This window comes from Engystomops pustulosus, chromosome 2 (genome assembly GCF_040894005.1).
Source record: "Engystomops pustulosus chromosome 2, aEngPut4.maternal, whole genome shotgun sequence".
NCBI classification, from domain to species: domain Eukaryota; kingdom Metazoa; phylum Chordata; class Amphibia; order Anura; family Leptodactylidae; genus Engystomops; species Engystomops pustulosus.
In genome coordinates, this window is record NC_092412.1 from 109,902,117 (window position 1) to 109,929,055 (window position 26,939).

Genomic DNA, 26,939 nt, shown 5'->3' on the forward strand with positions numbered 1-26,939 from the left:
ACCGCTAATAACCGCGGTCGGTGCTTGCACCGATCGCAGCTATTAACCTTTCCGTTGCCGATGACGTTCGGGGGAGCGACGATCGGAATAAAGATGGCGGCGCTCACGACGTCTTTTAAATACCGCCGGCGACTCGGGGCAGCGATCGGTTGCCATGGTAGCCCCGGGTCTTCGTTTGACCTGAGGCTACATGGCTTCTGCAGATTCGTTACAATGAGCCAGTGAATGACCTGCAAAAATGCCATATATTGCAATACAGAAGTATTGCACTATATGGTAGGAACAATCTGACCATCTAGGGTTAATGTACCCTAGATGGTCTAAGAAATAGTGAAAAAAAAAGCAAAAAAAAGTTTAAAAAATAAAAAAAATTAATAAAATATAAAAAATTCTAATCACCCCCCTTTCCCTAGAACTGATATAAAACATAAATAAACAGTAAAAATCACAAACATATTAGGTATCGCAGCATCCCAAAATGGCCAATCTATCAAAATATAAAAACGGTTATGGCCGGCGGTGACCTCTGAGACGGGAAATGGCGCCCAAATGTCCGAAATGCGACTTTTACACCTTTTTACATCACATAAAAAATGGAATAAAAAGTGATCAAAACGTCGCACAGACCTCAAAATGGTAGCAATGAAAACGTTGGCTCATATTGCAAAAAATTACACCTTACACAACTCCGTACCTAAAGTATGAAAACGTTATTAGCGTCAGAAGAATTTGTTTAATTTTTGAAAATGTATTAAAACACAATAAAACCTGTATAAATTTGGTATTACCGCGATCGTACCGAACCAAAGAATAAATCTGAAGTGTTATTTGGAGCGCACAGTCAAAGTCGTAAAGAACGTGTGAAATTTTTTTCCAGCTTTGCAGTACATGGCATGTTAAAATAAATAAAATTACGGGAAAGTAAAATTTGTTACGCACAAAATAAGCCCTCACACAGGTCTGTACACGTAGAAATGAAAAAGTTATGGGTTTTTGAAGGTGGAGAGCGAGAAATGAGCGAAAAAACCCTGCGTCCTTAAGGGGTTAAAGGCATTGCAGACCCCTTCCTGTTCATTAGCATATTTTAAAAAGTTGATTTTAGAAGGAAGGAGGGAATGGATAACAAATATAAGACTTCACAGTTACAGTGACTGTATCTATGAGTAATTGTAAAAAACAAAGAGGAAAGCGCCTCGGGTTATCTCATCTGGCAGAAAATTCCTATAGAGCAGTAACATTAACAACATTTTACTTGGTTTTAAATTCTCTACCCCTTACTACCCCCATAAAAAAAAAAAAATGTTTGGGTCCCCATTAATCTAAATGTTTTCGCTCATCACTACCCCAGGACATACTCTATTGCACAAATACTGAGCCATGAGTACAGCACTCCCAGGCAGAATGAACTGATATCAATTGGACATTATTACAATAGAACATACATTAAGCAGTCGCTACATACAGATGTAGCCAACCTTAATTTGAACTGTATAACATGCTGTAACCTAACATCCCACACACAAAAAACACTGGAGTCAATAGAGAAAGTCAAGGAAATCTGTGACTGTCAATTTAACAGGTTAAGGCCAGTTGCCCACAAGGAAGTTTGTTCTGAGAAAAACGTTCTGTGTGCAGGAGAAATTCTCTGGACAGAACATTGAATCACTGGACTGAATTGGCATGCTGAGTTCAGTGGAGTAATATGAGGTCCAGAAAATCTTTCTACACAGAGTTTCCCTTGGAACAAACTCACCCATTTGCAACTGGTTGAGTTAAATTGTCTAGACAGAAGATAGTCTAATGGTACTCTGCAATAAATCCCTCCCAACATGCACTTGCTTGTCATTGATCATGCATCCTGTTGGATGTGAGAAAGAAGTTTAAACCCTGACATGCGATATCACTATGATGAAAATAAAAGCTGTTAGCCTTCTGGCGAAGTCCACTATCGAAGTCCACTATCGTATTCACTTCTCCATTTCTAGCAGTTGTAGGACAACTGTCTCTGATACCCGGTCTGGAGGTGGGTGTAGGTTTCAAAGATGGAATTCACATGTGTGGATGCAACATGTACCAGATGATAAAACTCCTAAATTCTATGCTAAGAAAGTGCAGGGGGAGCTGGAGACCGAGAAATGTGGCTGAACAGTGTGACAACAGCCTGCGAATCCAGAGCACAGAGGGCTTCTGATTACATGCCTTTCTAGCTCGTTAGTATCATTTTAAAAGTTGATTGACAACTGTCTGGTTAACAATCCTAAACTGAAAAACATGATAAAACATTTGAAGTCTAGTAGTGGTTCCTTGTTTTACTGCTGTTTTACTTTGTTACAGATTTAGCCAGGGAATCATCTGAGAGAAGTGTGTATTGTCTTGAAATATTTCAGTCACATGGGTACGCACTAACTATCCAGAATATCTGACCTTAGTTATATACATTTGTCTGAGACAGGAACATTACATTGTGAGCTGAGAGGCAGATGTAACGGAAAGTAATCTGTGTACAGCTGTGTACTTCTGACTATGTCAGCATTCCATAAATTATGTATAATAATAGATAACATTTCAGTCAATTTGGCATAGCACAATAGCTTTCAGTGTAAATGAAGGTGGACATTTTATTTCCACATCTGAATCACACTAAAAATAAAAAAATAAAGATGCTTATAAGGTTTCAAAAGCCTCGATATTGTGTGAGCTCCAAATTATATTTAGACATTTTGGGTTTCAGTAACTAGGTTTTCAATTTTAGGTCTTAAAATAACAGTTATTTCAGGTCAGTAATAAGTAAGAGTTCTCTTTATGGAGAGTTTGCCAATTAAGGCCGCCTTATAGGCATGTGGAAACTTATAGCAATGTATGCTCCACTAGGGAATTTCGGGAAATAAGGCAAACTCTCCATAAGAAGAACTCTTACTTGTTGGCCCTAGTCAATAGACTCCTACACAGCTAAACCAGTTTCCTCACTGTACTGAGGAGACCCAACCAGAGAATTTGTTCCTTCTGGAATAGATATACTGGTTTCACTTAATCGTGTTATTAGATTTCTTGTAAGCTATGCTTGGTGTTAAGGGGGCTGCCTTTCAAGGTAGCAAAAGGAGCCAATGTTTTCCATTTCCAACCTTGGAAACCTTATTTGCATGTTATCTCATATACAGGGACAATTTATTTTAAATTTAGTTATTTTACCATCTGAGTCATTTTGCACATTTACTACTAGAGTTGCCAGACGTCAGACTGTTCACCTTTTCAGGGCTAAAATGGCTTGCACAGGTATTTAAAAAGTGTGTGCACAGGGATTGTGGCGCATGTGATCCTTTTGTGGTGCAGCTGCACTGGCTTCCATGTGACAAAATTTATGAGGCATGTCGTCGGTTGGTCCGACTGATTCGGACTGAGTGCAGGATTTAACTTTCAAATTGTGACGCAAGCCCAAGCACTTACATGCACCACTAAAAAGAAGGTGAACTCTGTCGGAGCTGAGCGGGTAAGCGACACATTCATGATATCGGGCGCACAATCTTAGTAAATTGCTGCACTGTGCAGTATAGTCGGACAAGGCACTTTATGTGAACTCCGGTGACCGGATAAGTAAATGTGCCCCATTATGTTACATCCCCTGGTGTGAATTGCATCTCTGGAACCTTCACACATCTCCAGAATGGGAATCAGAGACTCCTGTCCTACAACTGCTAGGAATGGAGAAGTAAATACAAACAAATCAGACTTCTACACTACCAGTATACAAAGAACTTTTATTTTCATCTAAATGATAATGCATATCGGGGTTCACATCAAATAGGATTGAGTAAGTCATTAGATCAAGGACAGCCAAGTGCATATTGGGAAGGATTCATCAATGTGTCGACCATTGCAGAGTATGATTAGACTTCTGCTACTATTATTGTTTCTGATGATAAATGCTGTAGTTTAAGACTGTGTAGTTGTACTTTGCACCCTCTATTAGTTGGTCTAGTTTAATGTGCCAAATGAATACATTTTTTGGTTCTTACGTTTCTTAAGTTCATGGCCTTTTTCCATAGGAGTTGGAAAAGTGTCTAAAAAGGGTCTTTATACCCCCTCAAAAATGTGGCAAAGGCATTTTAAACAGATTTTGGCACAAATGACTCTAGAATTCAGATGCAGACAGCTTGATAACTATCAGGTATTGAGTTCAGAAACTGTAATTTGTGATACCAGCAATAAACACTGGTTTTATACTCAATAGGGGGATTTGCACGCCAGTCTAAATATTTCCTCCCATCCGCTTATGGTGTACCTTATTTATTGAGAAGTCTTTTCGTAGATCCGGAAAGGATATCCCCCAGTTCGGACCTGTTTAGACCAGGTCTTAATTAGCAGAGAAAGCTCCCAATAGGTGCTTTCAGTTCTCCTCTTCAGCAACACGGTTCATAATACTTAAACCAGCCCCATTTTTTTCCTAGTCTATGCATACACACTGGGATATTAGATAAGAGGGTATTCCCATTGCATATGTATACATGTACACTAAAAGAAGCAGCTAGTAAGCAATAACATGAAACTGAGTTACTTAGAAACAGTTTAGTCATAATGTATCCAATCAAAAATCCACAATCTATGTTATTCAAGGCAAGACTCCCAATATTCCCAATATAGTTCCTAATCATCAGCTTAAAGGAGTAAAAATAAAAGCTAATAAAGAAAACTCATGAAATTGCACTCTATACGTTGCACATCCCCATCTTGAAAGAGTGGAATGCATTTGTTCCCATCAGCCATTCTGCTGTTTGCATACTTATTTCCCTAATGTGCACTAGCAAAGAAGTTACAGAAAATAGGCAATAGTCATTAAATATATTATGTGCATCAACATTTGCAACCTGCTGTTAGCCAAAAAAAGCTCCAGCTCCGACTGCGAAGACAAAAAAACTCATAAACGCAGGAAGCTCATTTTCATTAAACATACTCTGTGATTTTGTCATTTATTCTCAAAGAGAAGACAGGCTCATTTATTTATTTATTTGGATTCTTTCCGTTTTTCTAATCTCCCGTCTAATCCTGCAAAGTATTATGACATTTTCCTCAATGGGTACATCGTTGTGTGGCATACATTTAACAAATTAGATGATAGGTAATTGATGACTACTGCACAGAACGCTTCTGGAAAAGATAATATTTTTTTTGCTGTGCTTTATACACTGCGGAGTTTCTCCAAAGAAGTCGTATTCAAAGTTTTAGATTATAATCTTTCGTTTCAGACATTGAATTTTCAAAGGGAATAATTAACGGTATTATTTAAAATTAAATTCAACAGAGTATCAAAGTCTATTGTTAATATTATTCAGTACGGCAAAACAGCTATAGGGTTAACCCTGCCTTACAAAATTACAGATCTGGGAAACAAAGGAAAAGATGTAGTATTCTTCTGAGAACTCAGGGAAGAGGGACACAGGAGTGTATCTCTAAGAATTTATGGTTGCTGAAAAGGATGTTCACAATTTAATTATTGATAGGCTTCTAACATTTGGAGAATAATAAATGTCTGAATCATCAGGTCAGGTCTATGTTTGAATCAGGATGGAGCAAGTCTCAAATATAAAATAACATTTTGTCTACTCCTCACGAAATTAAATTAGAGGGTAAAAGCAAGGTAATGTCATTCTTTGATGTAGAGGTTTTAAACTAAAATGCTTAAGGGAAGAAAGCCAAAACTGCTAACAATTTGAGCGTATAACCCTATACACAACAATTGTAACCTTAAATGGCTTATGAGTAACCTTATGAGTTCTGGTATCATTGGATCAGGGGGACTCCCTGGATCACATTGATACCAAACCTGACATATTTGCTATGGTCCCATCCCGAGATATGTATATCTCTGGACCCAAGGGAGCTAGAGCCTTGAGAATTAGGGCATTGTGATCCCTTGATAATAACAAATCCAAAAATGTAGTTATACTTGGGCTGAGATGGACCATAACTCCATAACCAACATATTGCTCTGAAAGTTTTATGACTCATTGTCTCCTCTTTAACAAATGTAGGGAGATCCATGGAGAGATCCAAGGAGTAGAAGCGGCTGCAGAAATCTTTTGAAGCTACCCCTCCTGGTGTTATAGTTAACACCCTAGCTAGCTCAGTTAGGCTAATTAAGCTGAGGCTGGGGTAAGTAAGGGATATGGGTGGAGGATTCACAGATGGCTTGCTGAACAGGACAATATCTAGTATATGAATCTCCCTTGTTCATCACAGACCCGTTATACTGTAAGTTACTGTAGTTTTTTTTAGTGCTGCAGTGTGAATATGTGCTGCATTACATTTGGCAGTGAATTAAACAGTGATAAACCAGGAAGTCCTTTAGATCGTATCCTGGAAGGTAATAGATGCCACTGATGTCATTGTCACTGACTAATCTACAACTGTGTGAGGCAGAATCAGAATGTGTAGTGTCAGTGAGATGGTGTCACTGTGTAAGGATGTTATCAATTGTTGTTGGTGTTGTCAGCATATTCTGATAAGGTATTTCACCCATTTTAGGGGTAGCTTGCTTGGGGAGGAGCGAAATTTGAATTTGAGCCTTAGGTAAATAAAAAGGCCAGAATTTCCATGAGCAACTAGAACAGTTTGTCACTTCTGATAAATCTCCTTCTAGATAGACTAAAATGGGTCAGTATACAATCCTTGTAAATCACGAATATTGAGGAAAAAAAAAATGAAAAACAGAAAAATACGTCCCACAGTCAGATTCCAGGTTTATAAATAATAACCCAATAAATACATTAAAATTGGAACAAATTGTATTCTTTTTAACCCCACTGAATTTACCAAAAAACAGGGTAAAATAAACTCTACCATTGTTTTGGGGTATTTTTTAGATTCAATTTTTAGAGCTTTTATCAGGCAGTATAAATGTAATTTCGCTTTATTCATTGTGTCGATAATATTACAAGTGTATATAATTTTTCTTATGCTTTATTAGTTTTAATAAAAATGAGCTTTGCAGTGCCATATTTTAACAGGATGGATACCTAAGCATGTTAATTACAGGGAAGGGGGCTTTCTTAAGGAAGACAGAGGTTGACATTTTTACATTTATCTCCTACTCAGGCACCACAGCAGGTATCCAGTGTATCCAATGTGCCATGTACAGCAGATATTAGGAAGGTGTTGACATATTTTATATTATAATATACATAAATATAAATTTAATAACAATTTATAAAGGAAACAACATTGCAAACAAGTAAACATATGTTAAGAGCAAAATATATCTTACCGGTTGTTATTTTCATCTATGAATAACAGATCAGCCAAGCAAGAAACTGGAGTGGCAGATTTGAAGACAATTTTGCAGACAATTTTTTCGTTCAAGTGACTGGAGCCTGAAATAGTTTGTCCATTGGGAAAATGCACAGAAAACAGCTTTTGTCGGTCACCGTTGTCAAGTACCACCTCTGGAATTTCCACTTTTAATGCAGAAGGCCTACAGAGAGATAGACTATTGTAGTTAAACAAACATTAGCAGCTGTACACGTAGTGGAAACTACTGTACACACAAATGGATGAAATATGTCACCAAAATAAAATAGTTTGGTAATTCATATACTGTAAATTCCTGTTTATGACTTTTATGATTTTTTGAATTTCTTATCACATTATTATATTCAACCAGAATATAGCCCAGCCATTAGGGGGAGAATAATGGGACTTTATTCAGACAGGAGATGAAACCTGGGTCCCCGGAGTCCTTTTATTCATGCTTCCCTTTCAATATCACTTTTATAGAGGTGGGATCCGAACAGGAAGAACCCAGGTCCCAGATCAGATACCAACTTTTAGTTTAGCAGCAGAGCACAGGAACTTTCAGATAGTGAAAAAGCTGCAGTGCAGATGGAGTCTAATGACGCATCCTCCTGCACTCTGTGCTTTGTGCCCTGTTTACTACTATGGGAGCACTATGGGGATACTATATTTAATACTGTGGGGGCACTGTCACTATATTGGCTACTGTGGTTTCTCCATTACTATATTGGATACTGTGGTGGCACCATTAATTTACTGTCTATTGTGGGGGCAGCTCTACTATCATGGCCACTGTGGGCGCACGTTATTATATTGGCTACTGTGTTGGCACTGGTAATTTAGTGGCTACTGAATGGGCACTGTGACTATTTTGGCTACAGTGGGAACATAATTACTATATTATCTACCATGGAGGCACTACACTACTATAATAAATAGAGTGGCAGCACAGTTAGTCCTCCAAACAAAGATGTCATCTCTCACCAGATTTACAGTAAGGGCTGGTGTTAAACATGATCAAACAATTCTAAAGCATTTTCTCTCTTCTTTGACTCTCTGTTTTCTTCTCCTATGAGGGGGAGCTACATGGTGACAGTCTTATAATTCATCAGATTTAGCATAGTGAGACTGTGATAAATTTGGTGCAGTATAAGACTGTGGGGCAGATTTGTCATCTTTGTGACTTTTTGCTTTGTATATACAGATGTCCTATCCCTGTGTATCCTGTACATGGTGCGGCTGCCGTCACCTCTCCTTTCTCACATACATAACAAGGAGAACTTGTGTGGCTTAGCAACGTATCCTTACACTGTATGTCACTGACAGATCACCGTGTGCACATAGAGGGCTATACGCTGCCTGAACCCCCCCCCCCCTGAATGCAGAGGGAGGAGTCAACAGCGCCGTATTATGGTACATTATATTGTTAAGCTATCATTGTTTTCTGTTTAAAAGAATAAATTTAAAAAAAAATTAAAAAACAAATAGAACAGCTGCTTGTGACAAAATGTTTGTATGAAAATTAAATGTTAAAGTTGCAAAATTAAATATTTTTGTTTATATCTAAACACAGGTTTTTTAAATTTTGACAGTAAATCAATTAATTTAACAGATTTGAGTGAGTAACATCCACTTTCGTAATACAGTAAAATTAAAGTGAAGGTAATTTGGAATAAAAAAAATAATGTATAAAATGCATTTTTTTCTTCAGCGAAATGGTTCAGTACAGAAAATAAAATACTGATCATGTTACTTTACTTGTGCTTCCTCCTTGCTTTTTTGCATGTTTTTTTCACATTGAAGTCTATGGGAGAGTGAAAATCTGCATCAATGTGCAGTTTCCATGCATAATTCTTAGTCAAAACGGATGGGAGAAAAATAGGGAAAAAAAGGCATGAAAAAAATCTGCATTAAAATTGCATATAAAAGAATGCACATATTGGATGTAGATTTTGAGCATGACAATCTACAACCTGCCAAACAACACAGGCAGTATTTTTTACCTATATTTTAAAACCAAAAAAAGAAGAAAGTTGATTTATCAAATTTATCAATTTTCTTGGTTATCTAGGCCTGCTCTACAGAGGAGCACTTTTGAGACTTTTTTGAGACATTTTTTAAAAGTTGCATGTCATAAATTGGGAAAATCATCTGGATTACTAAATTAAATAAGGCAAACTTGGCTTAAATCCATGTGCCGCTTACTTTTGGAAAGTCTCCAAAAAGTCTCAAAAAGAGATGTCAATATGGTACAAATACCAAAAAAGTTGCAAAAAACAGACCAAAAAGTGGCCAAAAAAAGATGATAAATCTGCCCCCGTGTGTTTGGCTCTGTGCATGTTGTAGATTGCCATGCGCAAAATCTGCATCCAATACATAATTTCACATTAACCCCCCCGGCCAGCCTGAATACATATATCACTGGGAGCTCCCCCAGTGATATCAGTCTCCATATAAGGGCACTGACCTCATTGGGAAACCTCCAAATACAATGGAAACAGCCAATCACTATCTTCTGTGGTTGACTCTTCCCCCTGCATTCAGGCAGAAGGATCAGACAGCATATAGCCCTCTTTACTCACACAGTGATACATCTGTGACATACATTGTAAGGACACATTGCTGAGCCGCACAAGTTCTCCTTATAATGTACATTATAAAGGAGTGGTGACTGCAGCAGCACCATGTACAGGACACACAGTGATAGGACATTTCTATATACAAAGCTGAAACAGCATTAATATCATTAAAACATAAAATTATATCCATTTTTTGCCTTTAATAGTATTTTTTTATATAAAATATTAAAAGTATTTAATATAAGTCTGTGGAATATTCCTAAATGTTAAATGATTGTATGTTGCCAGTAGAAATTTGCTCAAGCTAATTTATAATATCCAACGGGTTTCCGCAGGTCCAGTAAATGTATCCAACAGTGTGGTTTCTTAAGTCCAGGTTCGTGCTGTTATTCCCTGTTGTAATTCTCGCAGGTAGCTGAGCAATAGCGAAGCCCCGGCCGGTAGCTTCAATAGGTCAAACTAGTAAACGGATGTACCAGTGACATCACCCAAAAGGTAGGGATAGTCCAGAAGGACATACAGGAATTTCCACCGACGTGTTGTCGAGAGCAATGGCTCTCTTCCTCAGGGTAAGATTCAGGAATCTTACCCTGAGGAAGAGAGCCATTGCTCTCGACAACGCGTCGGTGGAAATTCCTGTATGTCCTTCTGGACTATCCGTACCTTTTCGGTGACGTCACCGGTACATCTGTTTACGATTTGGTGTCACAGGTCAGTGTTCTACCAAATACGATAATTGGTCTCTTTAGAGTTTATCCCGGTGCAAGAAGTTCAGTTCCTTTTTTCCCCCGTACACACTATTTTTTATAACATACACATACTCACCTTTTTCAGCCAGCGCAGGTATACCCCATTATTGCTCCTGCTTTTAGTTAATAGCGGTGGAGAGGCACACACCGCTGATACCAGCGACGGCAACTGTTCCAACTATACCTGTAGCATGCGCCAGTGTGATCCTCAACACACTCCTAATTTATAAAATGTTTTCTCATTGAGACTTTTTACAAAAAGTCACAAAAATATGAAAAATTCTCAAAAACACTGGAAAAAAACTGGAAGAATGCCACATCTATCTATGCAAATTTTGACATTAGACAAATATGGCGCAAAATAGAGACATTTTAGGCGCAAAAAAAATATGCAAAATAAATAAACTTAAGATGTGTGTCTCTCTCTGCTTGGTTTTCATAACATATATGTTTTTAGTAACCCTGGTTTTAGTAACCTGTCTGTGCAGTAAACTTTGTTCTGGACCTGTATATATGTAGTCATTTTGTATCTGGTCCTGTAGTTGGTTCCAGTACTGTTCCTAGGTAGTTATCTTGATTATGTTTCTCTGTAGTAAGCTTGGGTCCTCTGCTCTATCTATGCTGTGAGATTGGTTTTCGTATATATGCTTAGTTCTGTTATTCTGTTTAACAAGTTTTGTTTGAATACAATTTTCATGCACTTATGCACGAAACATCATTTATAAATTCTAGACCATTGCAAAAACCACAATCTATTTACAGCAAAGGGCCAGAGATTGTCTTAAACTACTACTATACCACATCACAAAAATAAGATGTGGACTAATACGTGCACAACATTTGCTAGTCAAGGGTCCTGAAATTCCTAATGGTGGCCTTGCCTCTACCAAAACTTTAGTAAACCTACAGTATATTACTAAATGAATTGCCATAATCCTAAAAAATGCAATCAGGAAAATAGGAATTCTGCAAAACGGACCATGGCTTTCTGATGTGTTTTTCTATATGTCCACTGACTAAAAATAAAGTGTTTGGATGGACCTGGCGAGAGCCACATTTTCTTTCATTCCTGAGGATTTTATTTGGTCTTCTTTGCATTTGTCCCGTGCTAAGCAGCCCTGTATCTTACGGGTTCCATACAGATTCCTACTACATGTAGTCTAACACTACTACATTCAGGAATACACCTATTAATGGTTGGGAAGTACTGCCGGGTTTTCTTCCACTAAAAACCATATTTACTCCCAGGAACTACTTTAAATCCTGCTTGATGTCAGTTTATAATACTAGTAAACTTCTTTAAAATTATGGTTATTTCTAGAATAAGTTCTATACATATATAGGTGATTTTGTTAGAAAACATATTATACCTGTTATAATTTGACGGCAAGACATCAACAACTGCTTCGACTTCTGTGTCCAAGGGCACAGGAGTTAGTATAACAAGTGGAGGATCAAAGCTTATCTCTGGTTTTTTGCTACTACCAAACAGATAGAGGGGCATATAGAGAGTATCTGGATTATCATTTATGACTATTGGAATTTCAGCTTTGTAATTTCCTGGTCCAACTGTAGAAAAAAAGAACATATAATGAAAATCATGAAAAATAAAATTAGAATCTTAAATCAAATCTGTAATGCTAAAAATTTGGCTTAAATGTTTCACCATACTCTTAACCCCAAAGTGATCAGTGATTAAGATCAAAAATAAAAACTTATACTGAATCTTTTTCCACTACACTATCTGCTCTGTTCCACTTGCTCCATTACATGATCACTTTGGGGCATATTCATCATAGGCCGGCGCTCGTGCATCAGTGTATGATATGCCCATTGCTGCATAGTCGCAGTGCCCGCCTCTTGATGTATCTGGGAAGGCTGCTGTGCAGCGTTTATAGAAATAAACGCATGTGAAAAGTCAGATGGTAGCAAGTGCGCAGGAGCGGGGACGGTAACATCCCATGCCGACTCACTCCCGGCCGCGCCCTCCACTTGACCAGCCGCGCCCGCCCCCCCCCCCCTTCACGCTACTTCATGCCCCGCTGGCGTGAAGATGGCGGAGAGGAGCAATAAGCTGATGAGGCACAGGGGTCCTGATAAATATGCCCCTTTATGCTTAAATTTACACAGAGGAGGAGATTTATTAATCTGTCTAGATTTGCACTAAAAAACAACGCATAAAATCCAGCACTCTCTACATAATGTATCACTATTGTGATTTGATGTCTATAAGAATGACCTACAGTAAATAGTTTGAAATTCTCTTTGAAGTCACAGCAGCAAAGTGATACAATAGCATTTTAAGTTTATAACTACATGAATGAATTTCAGAGTTTTTAGTAGGTACTTATTTTTTCTGTTTAAAGGAACATGAAAATTGCTGTAAAATCTCTTGAAAACCGCAGATTCACCAAAAACCGTTAACTATAATTTCTCCCCCATACTTACCCGGGCAAAAGTGAACATTAATCTTGCTTGTTTCTCCTGGATCAAGCACACCTGAACTTTTACTAAACTTGAAAACTCCATTCTTCAATGTTTCTAAAGTCGAATCACGATTTAACCTCCATGACACAGTCTTCTTTGAAATATTGCTAAGCTCAAGTACCTAAGAAGAGAACTAGACATGAGGATCTTAAACTAAAGATACGGTTCTAAATATTTTTTAAATACTTGTAAGCATTTACTAAATGATACAATGTACACCAATGCTTTGCTTTGAAATGTATCTGTACTTAAAGGAAACCTACCACTTGAAGTGGCAGGTTTCAGATGGAAATACCGAGCACCAGCTCAGGGTGAGCTGGTGCCAGAGCTGATTTTTGTTAGTGTTTTAAACCGCGCGACCGTGCGCGCGGCTACATAGGAAGTGAAGGAGAGCCGTGCGCATAGTAAGCGCCGAGCGCGTACCTCCCTGCGCCAGCTATATAGTTTAAAAAGTGTTTTAAACCGCAATACAGCGGTTTAAAACACTAACAAAAATAAGCTCAGACACCAGCTCACCCTGAGCTGGTGCTTGGTATTTCCATCTGAAACCTGCCACTTCAAGTGGTAGGGAAATATCCCTTTAATACCCAAAATAGGTCAGACATTATGGAAATTTTTTATCTAAGACCAGATCTACCTTAAAGAATACCCAAGGCTCCAAATGTAGGTATTTGGTAAGGCAGGTTTGTCACCTGAATATGCTGTTCTATGTAAGATGGCATAATACTGGGACAAGACAAAAGTATGTTTACACCTAGAGTAGCAGTCAAAGGGGGTCATTTATCTGAATTCTAGAAGTTTGGGCCCGTCTTTATTTGTTGGGTTGTGGGCTTTTTTTGACTTATCTTAGAGGGTAAAATACTTAGCATCTGAATCTGTTTTATTTATATTAAAGTAGCACAAAAGTAATAAATTCTTCTGCAACCCCTTGTAATGTCTTTCCTACACCTGCTTGGTAGCATTTGACTTTTGTAAATGTACCCATCTAAAGATATATCAAGCATAACAGTGAGAAACTCTGCTGTGTCAAACTTTGCTGAGCAAGTGGAAAACCTCGGGGGAAATGTTTTGGGCAAATTTTCAAAAAAAGTCAATGATGCAAAGACGAAATTCTTTTCATTGTGGATAAAGTATGGCAATCCATGCCACTACACAGCCCCCATAAATCATGATAATGAAAGTGGGTGGGGCCAATGGGAGTGTTTAACAGTTTAACAGAACATAATAGCTTGCTTCAGCATATAACAGAAAAACACAGTCCATATAAACAGGCTTGACAGTCCTTTGTAGGTTGTGTATCCTTTGTAGGTTGTGTATCCATCCACCAGCATGAGCAGACAATGTCATTATTGTTGATCCTTGGCTGTGTAACACCTCCAGTTCTACATGCAGTACAGAAGACTCCCAAACTGCAGAAACACCAGCTCACCTGAGCTTCCTGGCTTTATCTGTCATACAAAACCTAGCCTGAATATGTTGGAGTAGTCACCCACCCTGCTCTTTGACTTCTCCAATGAAAGCCAGCGGATCAACTGCATTAAACAGCTATACTACATTAACAAAATGTCAGAAACCTAGGGTTCCTTAACCGGCTCACTTCACTGAGGCCAGGCATCTCAGTGACACATATCTGCCATCAATAATGGCCCCTTGTACCTTCTCACTATATATATATATATATATATGCCCTGTGCAAACCTAAATGGGTCTCACAATCAAGGACATTTGTGGCACATACAAATTAAAGAGCATGTCCGCAGCTACAGCATAGGTTCCCCATTTCCATAGTTCCTCTACAGTTTTCCCATGATCCTAAAAAGCTTTATAACCCCCCGGTCTGATGGAAATAGCATCTTTGCCATTCAAAGATATAAGAAATAAAGCTTGGGGTGCACTGGGACAGGACGGAGAGGTATGTAATAGTCATCTATCATAAGGTAATCTTATGGTAGATGTCCTTTAAGGGAGATTCTATAGAATATATGGCACAGATTGAGGATATGTCATAAATGTCTGAGATGGGAATACTGCTTTATAACCCAACTTTTTCGCAATATGGTGTCAATATAGGGATCGTGGGAACCCCTAAATTTTTTCAAAAAATGGCTTTGATCTCTGAGATTGAAATAAAGATAACATTTTTACTTGATTGAGCTATATGCTTAGCATTTCACAAAAATGCTACCATGCCTAAAAAATATATCCATAAATGCTACTTTATGTTTATAAAATCACTCCGGATTGTTTTCCATGAGATAAAAGCCAATATATCTGTGTGTTACCATTAGTGTAGGACCTAATATGGCTTTTGGGAACAAATTATTTTCCTTACAATAACTCTGAACTTCTCATCTATGTTTCTTAAATATTGTGTGCAAGAGTCTTACCTGCAAACAAAAAGATTCATCTGCAATGCCCAGATCAAACACTCCAGAAGGTAAATCAAAGGCAATGTGGGTTGTGGAGAGTCTCAGCAGCTGCTGCAAAACTGTGAAAAGGCATAACTAAAATAACTATACTGACATGTAAGACATACATTGACAGGCTTATGACATGTCTATAGGAGTAAAGATTTAATTCTATTATGATAAATTTAACATTCTAATATACAGGAAGATCTCGGGTTACGAAGTTGAATTTGTAGTTGAGTCTGAACTGTATAGTTTATAATTGTAACCCCAGCCGAATTTTATTTGGTCTCTGTGACAATTAATTTTAAAAATGTTGGATTATCATAAGAACCAGGATTAACAAAAAAGCTTAATTGCAGACACATTTGATAATGGTTATAGCTGTTTATTGTAAAGTAAATTACCAATATCCAGAGGTCAGTTTGTAACTAGGGGTTGTCTGTAAGTCGGGTGTGTTTTTAAGTAGGGGACCGCCTGTATATGGAAATTTTTGTTTTAATTCCTCACTTCAAGTTCACTGCTCATTGTTAATGAATGGAAACATCCACTGTCTAAATAAAGAGGCTGAAAATCCAAACAAGTCTTCAAATCTTAGAGCTTTGATTTAACAGAATCCTGTCCATGCAATCCTTTGAGAGTTAAAGCATAACTCTTGGGATGTAGGACAACATTGAATATTACTTTCATCAACCATGTCCAGCAGTTTCTTTGCTATCCTCCTAAGTTTGGCTTTTCTTTGTAGTAGCTGTTTCCCCTGGCTGTGCTGCTTATCTCTCTATAACTTTCCTTTGTGTACATTCATTTTCTGCTCCTGCTTACTTTGGAAGGAGGGGGAGGTCATGTGATGCCCCCTCTGTGTAGTTAGCATGAGAGCTGTGGTGTGCAACTCTGTGGATACAGAATTCTCCTGCAAAAAATAGTGAGGCAGAAGTTCTCCCATATTCACTATCTGTTCCTACATTCCAGTCTGTAATGTATTTCACTGCTGGTTTCTACTACTTTTTCCATTCTTCATGTGTCTCCATGTGATGGAAGCTGCCAGGCTAGTCATTATATAGGTTAGTCTCCGCTTTTCACTGCAGTTGAAGACGTTTTCTGACAAGTAGATTCAGAAGAGAAAATGCCACAAGGCAAGGAATTTAATATAGGCACAATTCTGTTTATTTTGAAAGGGGGAATCACAACTGATATTTTGGTTAAAAATCATTATGAAATTGGAGTTACATTTTAAATACAGTAGTTTAGCAGCAGAAAAAGTTCTGCTGTCACTATTGCTTGTTGCAAAAGGCAAAATTCTATTCTATGCATGCATGGTCAGACAGATGCAGGTATATATTCATATCTACCATTCAAGCAGTTTTCAAATGAAAGGTATTTATGTGAATATGCTGTTTCCGTAAATCTCACTTATAAGAGTTGCTAAGTTCTTCACTGTTTAAAAGCCGACCACCTGTGCGTCTCTTACATCTGCATTTGTCAGCAGGGATGGGGATCTGCAAGGAGCACCATGGTGGCTTCATTTTACAGATAGGTACAGGTCTGAAATGTGGGGACTGCTTAACACTATAACAATAGGCAATGTTATCAGGTGGGCATGAGTTACTTGTCAGAAGCACCCAGCTACCCACAATTCTGACAATCTGAGTTATGAAAAAAATTTATATCTACTCAGCTAGGAATGAATAAAAACATGACAATAATTCTAGATGTATTCCCTTTAAGCCCATAGTATACTTACATGTAATGAGAATCCAATGCTGCTTTGTGTACAGAAGGAATATGTAATGTCATACAGGTACAGAACAGTGCACTTATAAAGAAGGAGTTCAAGGTCAGATAGCATCTAAATGACTTCATACTTCATATTCTCTATCACTTTTTGGATTTGAAGGCACTTTAGCTCTATTAATAGATTAAAGACAAACGTATTGACATACCAGTAGCATTTACTTTACAGGCTGGAGTGGTGACATTCACAATTTGAGGCCTTGGAACAACAATATGCTTTTCTGAATGAGTTGGGGTGACAGGAGCAGAGCTGTCAGCATCAGATAATTCGCCAGTGAAGTTAATATTTACTGGAAGTTGAAAGTCATAGGCTGCCACCTGCAGTACAAAATCTATAGTTAATACACTGCTGCTAATGCAGTTACAGATTAAAAGCCATTAATGCATACAAATGACTGGAACCTGAAAAGAAAAACATGCATAGGTAACCAGAATTTCACTTAATTAACACTAAATGAATTGCTGTTGTTATTGCAGTCACCACAAGGTCTTAGCATCCTCAACAAATCCACCATTAATCACATTTAACCTGCAAGAGCATAAAAAAACAAGGCAATTATTATGTAATCGATAAAGAAGACCCTGGATTACTGATAATCACGAGTTACATAAACATGGATTAAGCAGAGAGGAGTTATTCAACGGATACTTCTGTCATCTTCTCGAAAGTCTATTACTAACTATGCATAGTAAATTAATAAATAGTCATAATTATTTTCTACATCTTTATGTCAATAGCTTCTACTCAGGCTGTAATGTCTCCAATGCCAAAGGTAATCTGATATAATCTTATACTTTACTGTAACTAATTCATCCTATTTCCAAAAGAATGGCCCCAAGTGCCAAACCTTTTCTCTGCCAAAGCTGCTGCGGCAAAGGAAGATATCCATGCATGTATATCCCTTTCCATTTACTTCTTTAGGGGGTTCAAATAAAGTTGAGCACATCTCTCCATTCACAGTAATGAGTAGGACCTGTATCTATCAGCCATTTATGGTATACAAGTGAAGTAAAATACCTATTTTAAAAGGAAATCTGTAATCACGATTTACCTACCTGAACTAAAGATGGGTTATTAAGGGCTATGCCACCCATGCATTTGTTTTTATTTTATAGCTGCTCCCTCTGTGCCAAAATACCACTAGTGTCTTCTCTCATCCTACCCCTTTAAGATATGTCCCTTATGGGTCCCACAAGATGTGAAGCCGAAGCGCTGTGGAGGTCTGCTAACATCCCCCAAATCACTTCCACCTTGTTAGCATATTTCTAAAGTGAAGTTTTAGCATGAAAGGATCAGCTGGAAAAAAATAAAGGTGTAGATGGAAAGAACTCCCAGTTTCATATGTCACTAGTACAGGGGACTAGTTAGTCTTCCATTTTTCTAACCAATGGAAGACCCACGGTGAACTGCAAAATATAGTCAATTGTAAATTGTGGCCCTTTCCTTCAAAGTCACACTCCTTGTTGGACAAATGCTTACAACACATAGGGGCACATTTACAAAGAGTCCGCAAGGCGCATTTTTGTCGGCTTTCCCGACTATTTCCGATTTGCACCGCATTTAAGTGGGGTTTTTGGCGCAATCGCGCCGACTTGCATGCGACACAAATCGGGGGCGTGGCCGACGGACAACCCAACTGATTCGGACTTAGCGCAGGATTTACAATTCAAATTGTGTTGCAAGACAATGTACTCACATACACCGGGAAGAAGAAGGTGAACTCTGGCTTAGTTCAGAGGGGGAAGTGACAGATGCAGGAAAATGGACACACGATCTTGAAGAATCGCGCCGGACTTCATCCTCGTCTGAGAACGGGTCGGGGATCGCGATAGAACCGGATAAGTAAATCTGCCCCATTATATTGTAAAGGCAATGACACAGATTATATCCAGAACTTTAAAGGCATTCTGCTTAGTAAATCTACACAATTGTTTCAAGCTTCTCTTACATTAAATTTTATTCCAATTTTTAAACGCAGCACTAGAGCAAAAGTCTATTTTTTTTCTCCATGATAAATTCTAGCAACTTTATCTCAGTATAATGTACCTGCACATATTGTAGCTGCCAATGCCTATCTGCTAGGTGGGACATGCCTCATAAATCCTCATCCCCTCTTGCAAAGACATGTAATATAATTGTCTATCATCTTGAAATCTGCATTCAGGTTGAGATCAAGCTGCCTGATTCATTTTATTTAGTAAGAAAATGAACGTAATTTTAAGTCTGTCTTTGTGATTGATTGCTGGATCTTCAGACTGTGATTCTTGTATATTAAGAGGTGTCTGGCATCTTTAATCAATATCTTTGCACATTCCTTATATGCTACACCATAGTTTTTTTATGCAGTCTCAGGTTGCTTATCTGAACATTTCAGTTTCTTTTTTTTCAGTGTCAGAAGATTATACAACTTACTTTTCTAAAGAGTTACTTTAAGACTTGTCATGAAATGAAGACATTTCTGCTGTAATAAGGTGTTCAAAAAGTTTCTAAGAATGAAAATCAGACAACATTCCTGAACCCTAATGAGCACTTTATGTGTCCATTCTATATTTTCGCCCTTCATTTCATGGAAGTGTGACAGCCATATTAGCTGTCATGTAGCTTTGTTTCTTGCCATCTTGTTGCCCAGGAAGTCATCTCCTAAACCTGATACTAAGACACAATGATATAACCTCTCCTCACAAATTCTCATTAAGCAGAAGCAAGCTTGACTGAATCCACAGTATGCAGTGTACCCTGCCCTGCTTGAAGCCCAGGATTTTTTCTAAAAAGTATTATTTAAACAGGTCTAGAAGAAAAAAGAAAACTTGCTTTAATTTTTACTGAGATTTAAGCAGGAATTGATTAATCTGTCTGCATGGGACATGGCAGAAAGGTAGAACATACCATGAAGGGATTCTGTGTTCATTTATGTAAGCAGTTGTTAAGCTTTTAGCAGATGTAAATAATTTTATTGTGTTGTAAAGATCATTTATTACCACAGACAAGTAATATCAGATTAGAGGGAGGTTGACTTCGATCTAAAGGTTACTGTGCTAGGGTCTATTGGCTCATTATTGGTTAAAGAAAATCTACCACCAAAATCAGGCATGACAAACCAGCGACAATTACTCATAGATCCTGTGCCTTTGGTAATCTTCTTATATTTGTTATCCATGGCCTCCATCCTTCTAAAATCAACTTTTAACCCCTTAACGCAAAATGGTCCCTCCGTTTACTCACAGGGTGTTTGCTGCACAATGGATCAAACACCCATTGCTGACACCAACGATCGGTGCTGGCCGATATGGCGTTTGTTTTTCAGGAGTGTGCCTCTCTTTGCTGTATGAAAAGAAAAAGTTCTTATTGACTTAAATGGGTGAATTTTTTTGTTTTTAGAATCCCCCTACCCCACCAAATTGTATCTGTATATGCTAATGTATTAGATTGATTGAGGGAAAGCAAGGAGAAGCCAACAAGGAAATTCTGTTATCTGTAGGGGATCCTTTGTATATCTAACAGAAATAAGAATAAAACAATTTAATTGTACAACTACTACAATTTTAGTAAAAAGGGGTCTTGCTGCTATACTGTACTAATAGAGAAACAACTTAATAATACATTTTGTAATACTACAGTGACGAGCCTAAGATTTTTCACAATGAAGAGCTTGGGGAAAGATTTGTTGATAACATAATGAGGAATTCAAATGCTTCCTGTTAAACAACTTTGCCATTCTCCCCCCAAAAATTTATGGATTTAACACATCTCTCACAAAGTATGGGGCATTTGACCTTTAGTTCTTTGTTGTGTGGAACAACAAAACACTGAAGTCACTGTGAATGAGTTATATGCATTATTATGCTAGCTGATGAAGTCCTATGCAACACAATTGCCTAAATTTTTAAGCTTTATGATAAGTATTCTGGCAGTCTTTGCACTTAAACACATGTGCAAACAGCTTCCACATGTATCTATGAAACTTCTGCGCCAGTACTGTGCACCTAAAGGGGCGTTCCGGTGCATATTTGCACCATGGACCACATTTATGTTAGCAATTCCATAAATGTGGCGCACGCCCGTGCCCCTACCCATGGCGCACCCATGCCCTTCTCTATGGCCCCGGCCCTTCCTACTCCCCCGGACGTCACTTACCTCTCCGCGTTCCTGCTCCTGTCCTGGCTGGTCAGTGCGGGAGTCCCTGCGCCGGCACTCACAGATATAAAGGGCCATCACACCGCTGATTGGCGCTGGCACTTCCGGGCTTCCCATAAAGACCGGTGGTTCCCATCACTCTTCGCCGGATCTTTGAGCTACCTAGCCAGAGAAAACTTCCCTGCATTGCTCCTGTGACCTTCCCGTTTCATTCTGCGTTGATCTCTGCATCTCTGCCGCCTGCTCTGACTTTGTGCCTGTTCTCGAGCCTGAAAGCTGATTCTGTACCTTGACCTTGGCTGCCACAGGGGGCTAGTTGCACCTGTGGAACGACCTGGTGGTACCTTGGCCCAGCAAGACTATCCCGCTTAGCGGCAGGCTCTTGTGAAGACTTAGATTCCGGTGCCAGGTGTTGGCTAGTACCATCTCCCGCAGTCGTCCAGAGGGTCCACTAACCCCGAATCCCGACAGCATGTTAAACTGAGTGCACCAAAAAAAATCCTCTATGATTTGTTAAGCACTACAGAATATGATGGTGCTATATAAATACAGATTACTATTATTATTATGCGCTATCAGCACGTGCAGGGACTGCCAGATTATTGAAGACCATATTGAGGAATCTGCACATTAGTACAGGGTCTGCCTCACTATTAATAGATGTGGGCAATTGTCTTGCCGAGGGGTCCAGGAGGCAGAGGTCACAGAATAAATGAGTTAAGCAAGGTGTGTAATATATGTAAATGGAAATATGTTTGCATATGTAACAATGAAATATTTCATTTCATTATCCAATTCACAATACAATATAAGCACATACAGCACCATTATTCAGGAGCATGTAGCATTTTATCATCAGTAAATTTCATGCAAACATAATGCATGATATGCAGAAAAGAAACATAAAAGGATGCAGATAAAAAGAAGGTAAAACATCTCAACAATTAGTTATATGTAATGAATGAACGTCGGCTTTAATTATTCTGGAGCAACACCTTATTTAACATCTTAACATTCAACCTTGTGTTCATTATCTAACCAGGAATTTTTAATGCATTGATAATAAAAAATGATGAAACAGGACATCAGCAGGTTATAATGCTACTTATAAATACTAATGAGACAATAACATATAATAGTGTGTTCATTACGCCAAAGTTGATATGGCTCCCTAGGTTCATTTTAGCGAAATTATAATGATTGCAATTTTGAGTGCAACACAATGTATCGGACCCTGCAACGTGAATAGCATGGCAATGTGTTGCTTAAATATTAAAGAGGTAGCACTTGTGAGTCAGAGGCTGGATGTGATAATAATGGCTTGGAACAGAAGATCCTTTCCTGCTGATCTTTTTTCATTTCTGTGTTCTAGGAGAAGAGTCACAGCACCATGAATGCACTAGGCATGTCTCATGGGGGCGCACAGTGATAGCTTTACAAACAGCATGGCAGGACCACAGGAGACATCAGTGCAGATACTTCACAGCATATCAGGGTAATGAGAGAACAGTGTGACGTGGGTAACATGAAGAACTGAAGCATTTCATGTGCTTTTTATGGGTCCTATGTTGCTATGAATACCAAAACTGTTCTATATAGAAAAACAATTCCATATATATCTTAAATTATCTAGATATGTTCCTTTCTGTCACCCTATATTAAAAGCTGGTTATCTGATGTCACTTGTCTTTGGATCATGAGGGCACTTCAGGTCCATTAACCAGGACAAGAGCACATTGCACATCTCAACTTACACAAACTGCATCTTACACATCTGAATAGAGTATTATAAGAATTCTTGTTTCTAGGAGACTTTCAATAAGCTATTACCAGTGAGTGTAAAAAAGATTGTAAGCTCCCAAAAACGGAATTATCTGAAGATAATGTTTTATTCATTGAGACTACAACTGATACTTTCTTCTAGAGAAAGATTTTCCATACTATGTATTCTGGTAGTTAAATAAGAGTGGGTTCACACCTCATTATTTGCCATAACGTTGTAAGAACATGTCAGGAGGATTCCAACATGGCCTTTCAATGTATATACTGTATATACCTATACAGTGGGATACGTCTCCCGGGGATTGGCTGCTGCTGATGAATGGGGTGTTACCACAGTGATGTCACTGTCCTAATATGAACAGTGACATTAATGGGTCATCCCTCCTACCGAGCGACGTATGCGCTCGGTGGGGCTGTAGAGAGAGGTTCAATACATTGCATCTACTCCCCATAGTCGTCAATTGTCTCAGCTGAGTGCATTCGTCGTTCAGGCGGAGGTTACATAACTTGCAACGTCTTTCCATCCTGCATATTTTTTGATGGTGGGGAAGTATAATGGCAACAACTATGCCTCCATCTGCCACTGTTTGTCAATCTATATGCTAAGCATATACATCGGGTGCTTTCACAACGTATCGTATACAAAAAACGTGATGTGAACCCAGCCTTATTTCTACTTTAGCCAACTAAAAAGTTAATGACAATTGCAAGCTTTCTAACTGCTATGGTCTCTTCATCAAACATGATATATCATGAATCATTCATCATTACTCTTATAATTGTCATCAACCTTCTTAGACCTAATGTTAAAATTCTGCAATTCCCCATGGTAATACACTGAACTATTGGAAGGTACCCAAGGAAGAACTCAGATTACCTCATAGTGGGGATAAAAATTGGGAGCTGGCAATGTCTTGTTCTGCAAGATGTCTAGTGTGCACTATTTTATGACATTATATTGCTAAAGGATAAATTTACATTCATTTTCTTGTTGAGTTTTATATTTTTCCCGTTAATGTAACCCCACTGGATCTGGAACCTGTCATAAAAGCTTTATAAATTAATTTAAAAAATACCATATCCACATTGAAAACATGTGTAAAAGACAGGAGTCATCTGAATCCATAATTTGTAAGGATTAGATTTCGTAATAATAAACTGTGCCCATACTAAATGTAAGGCCAGGCATCTGTATTACCCTGTTAGCAGCTCGGGTTTGGACAGATCTCCCCCACTGTCTTTTTTGATTTGCTACAGCTAGAATTATTATGCTGTCTTGTGTGTGGATAATTACTAAAATATAGAGTCACAAGTCAGAATCAATAACTGGCACAATGTACTGCTGAAGGCTCTGACTCTCTACTTGGCACAACCTCATTTGCATTATATGTAAACTAATTAGTGACACATTAGGCCCATTCTGAAAGCTAGCCTGTAATTGCTTGCGGATGTGAAGTAATCATAGATGTAGCAATGTGCTCCTGACCCTTTGGCTGGAAACAGTAAGGTGAATTTTGGCTAAACTGAATGAAAAGAGATAACGGAAAATAAATGAGACATTGTGACACTTCATTTATTTCTCTAGCAAATCCTGTTGACCACAAATAATTATTAATGATTATTAATTAAATATAATTAACCAATACTTTCTTCCCAACAATTAACTGTTATCACAGTTTAAGATAATTAAGCAATAGATGTGAAACCAAACCTAGGTCATACTGTACATCTCGGGAGCAGGAAGAAAAATTTCCAATGATGTCACATCTAAGGGCGGATTCGAGGGATTCGGACTGAGTGTGGGATTTAACTTTCAAATTGTACCGCAAGGGGAAGCAACAAGTGCAGGATATAGGGCGCATGATCTTAGAGAATCGCGCCAGAGTGCATTATCGTCAGACACTACGTACTTTGTGAACTCCTCCGGACTGGTAATTAAATGTACCCCATCATATTCCTTCCCAGTCACAACATACCTGCCTGTTAAGTAACATCATACTGCAGACACTACTTTAGTTGAATATTGATACACTAAACAACTAGACTAGCGGGTTATATAGCGCTATATAAGTAAAGATTATTTTTATTATTATGCACAAATGTGGTAATGTGTTCGAAGTCTATATCATAAACATTTCTTTCTGTTTGAGACACTTAATACACCTTGCTAAACAGTTTTTAAAAGTGAATTGAAATTACACTGAAATTACATAAAAAAAATGTCTGACTTATAGCAATATGCAACAAATCTAGACACTGATAAATTTTAGGCAGCCTCTAACTGCCCCAAAACATTTCCACCACTAATACACACAGAGACTGTGATAAATATATACAGCCCCCTATAATAACTATATACAGCCCCCTATAATAAATATAGAGCCCCTTTATAATATATAGAATTCCCTGTAAAATCTAGCCTAGCCCCTTGTAATAATTATGTACAGCCCCCTATGCTAGAAATATGCTGTACACCCCCCTATACCTTTATACAGCCCCCTATAAGTACTATATACATCTCAGCAATAACTATATAATGCCCACTGTGATACATATATACTGCCCTCCTATTATAACTATATACAGCCCTCCTATTATGACTATATACAGCCCCCTTAAACTATATAAGGCCCCACATAATAACTACATAAAGCCACCTTATTATAACTATATACAGCCCTCCTATTACAATTATATGCAGCCCCTACTACTATATACAGCCCTCCTATTATAACTATATACAGCCCCCTATAACTATATACATCCTTGCTATTATAACTATACACAGTCCTCTATAAGTATACATAGACCTCCTATTATAACTGTATACAACCCTCCTATCATAACTAGATACAGCCCCCCTATAATAACCATATAAAGACCCCAATTTAACTAGATACAGCCCCCTATAACTATTTACAGACCCCATTATAACTATATAATAATTGGCTTATTCTCGAGTATAGACAGATGATAAACATAGCACACACAGAAATAACTTAAAGCTTTATTGCTCCACAATGTAAGGCTTCTGGGCCATGTGTGAAAACTTCCTCTGCACCATTTCAAGTTAATCATAATTTCAGACTGTCTTTGCAGGGGTTCTCTACCTTGAAAGCAAGGGGATGTGAGGATAGGATTCAAGCAATGAGCACAGTAGTGGATTATAATTGAGGTGGTTTGAGAGGTAGCCCGAGGCCCAAGCATTCAAGGTGGTCCATGACCACCCAAACCAGCCTCCAAATTTCATCCTACAAATGACCTTCACCCAGGAAATCCACACACATCTGTGCATGCTCTGTGTATCCATTTCAAGATCTTTGTTGGTCATCCAAAGGTCCTGAATCTGCATATTGAAAGCAGGCAGAAGGGATGCACTTTCCATTTCCATTCTCCAAAAGTTTGATTCTGGTAGTACATGTAGTGAGTGAATTCCAGATTTGTAGGGGCTATAATATTCATACAGCCCAGGGACCATGTGAGTCTTAATCGGACTCTGCTCAAGAACTCAACCATTTTTCCTCTGGTTATTCGTCTGTTCTTTCCACTGCTTTCTTAAGGTGCAATAAATTGCTATGGTCTCATATACTGAAAATACAGCTGAGAATTTCTCAGCACCATATACTAGCCTACTGCTACAAAAAAAAAAAATAGAGCTGGTCCTATTCTTGACCATGTTTGTGTCTCAAGTCCCATAGAAGTAAAAATAGTACCACAATCGGCA

At 38.2% G+C, this 26,939-nt stretch overlaps 1 protein-coding gene across 5 annotated transcripts in view; it reads right to left on the bottom strand.

Moving 5' to 3' along the window:
- The window catches only part of CFAP47 (cilia and flagella associated protein 47), a 381,927-nt gene that overhangs the window by 290,371 nt on the left and 64,617 nt on the right, over nucleotides 1-26,939 (bottom strand). For all 5 annotated transcript variants that reach the window (XM_072135929.1, XM_072135930.1, XM_072135931.1 and 2 more), the window contains exons 23-27: nucleotides 17,448-17,616; nucleotides 15,487-15,587; nucleotides 13,061-13,220; nucleotides 11,983-12,181; nucleotides 7,259-7,465 (exon numbers count right to left, since the gene is read on the bottom strand). In XM_072135929.1, coding sequence (XP_071992030.1) covers nucleotides 7,259-7,465; nucleotides 11,983-12,181; nucleotides 13,061-13,220; nucleotides 15,487-15,587; nucleotides 17,448-17,616 — 836 coding nt within the window. The remainder of the gene's footprint in view (nucleotides 1-7,258; nucleotides 7,466-11,982; nucleotides 12,182-13,060; nucleotides 13,221-15,486; nucleotides 15,588-17,447; nucleotides 17,617-26,939) is intronic.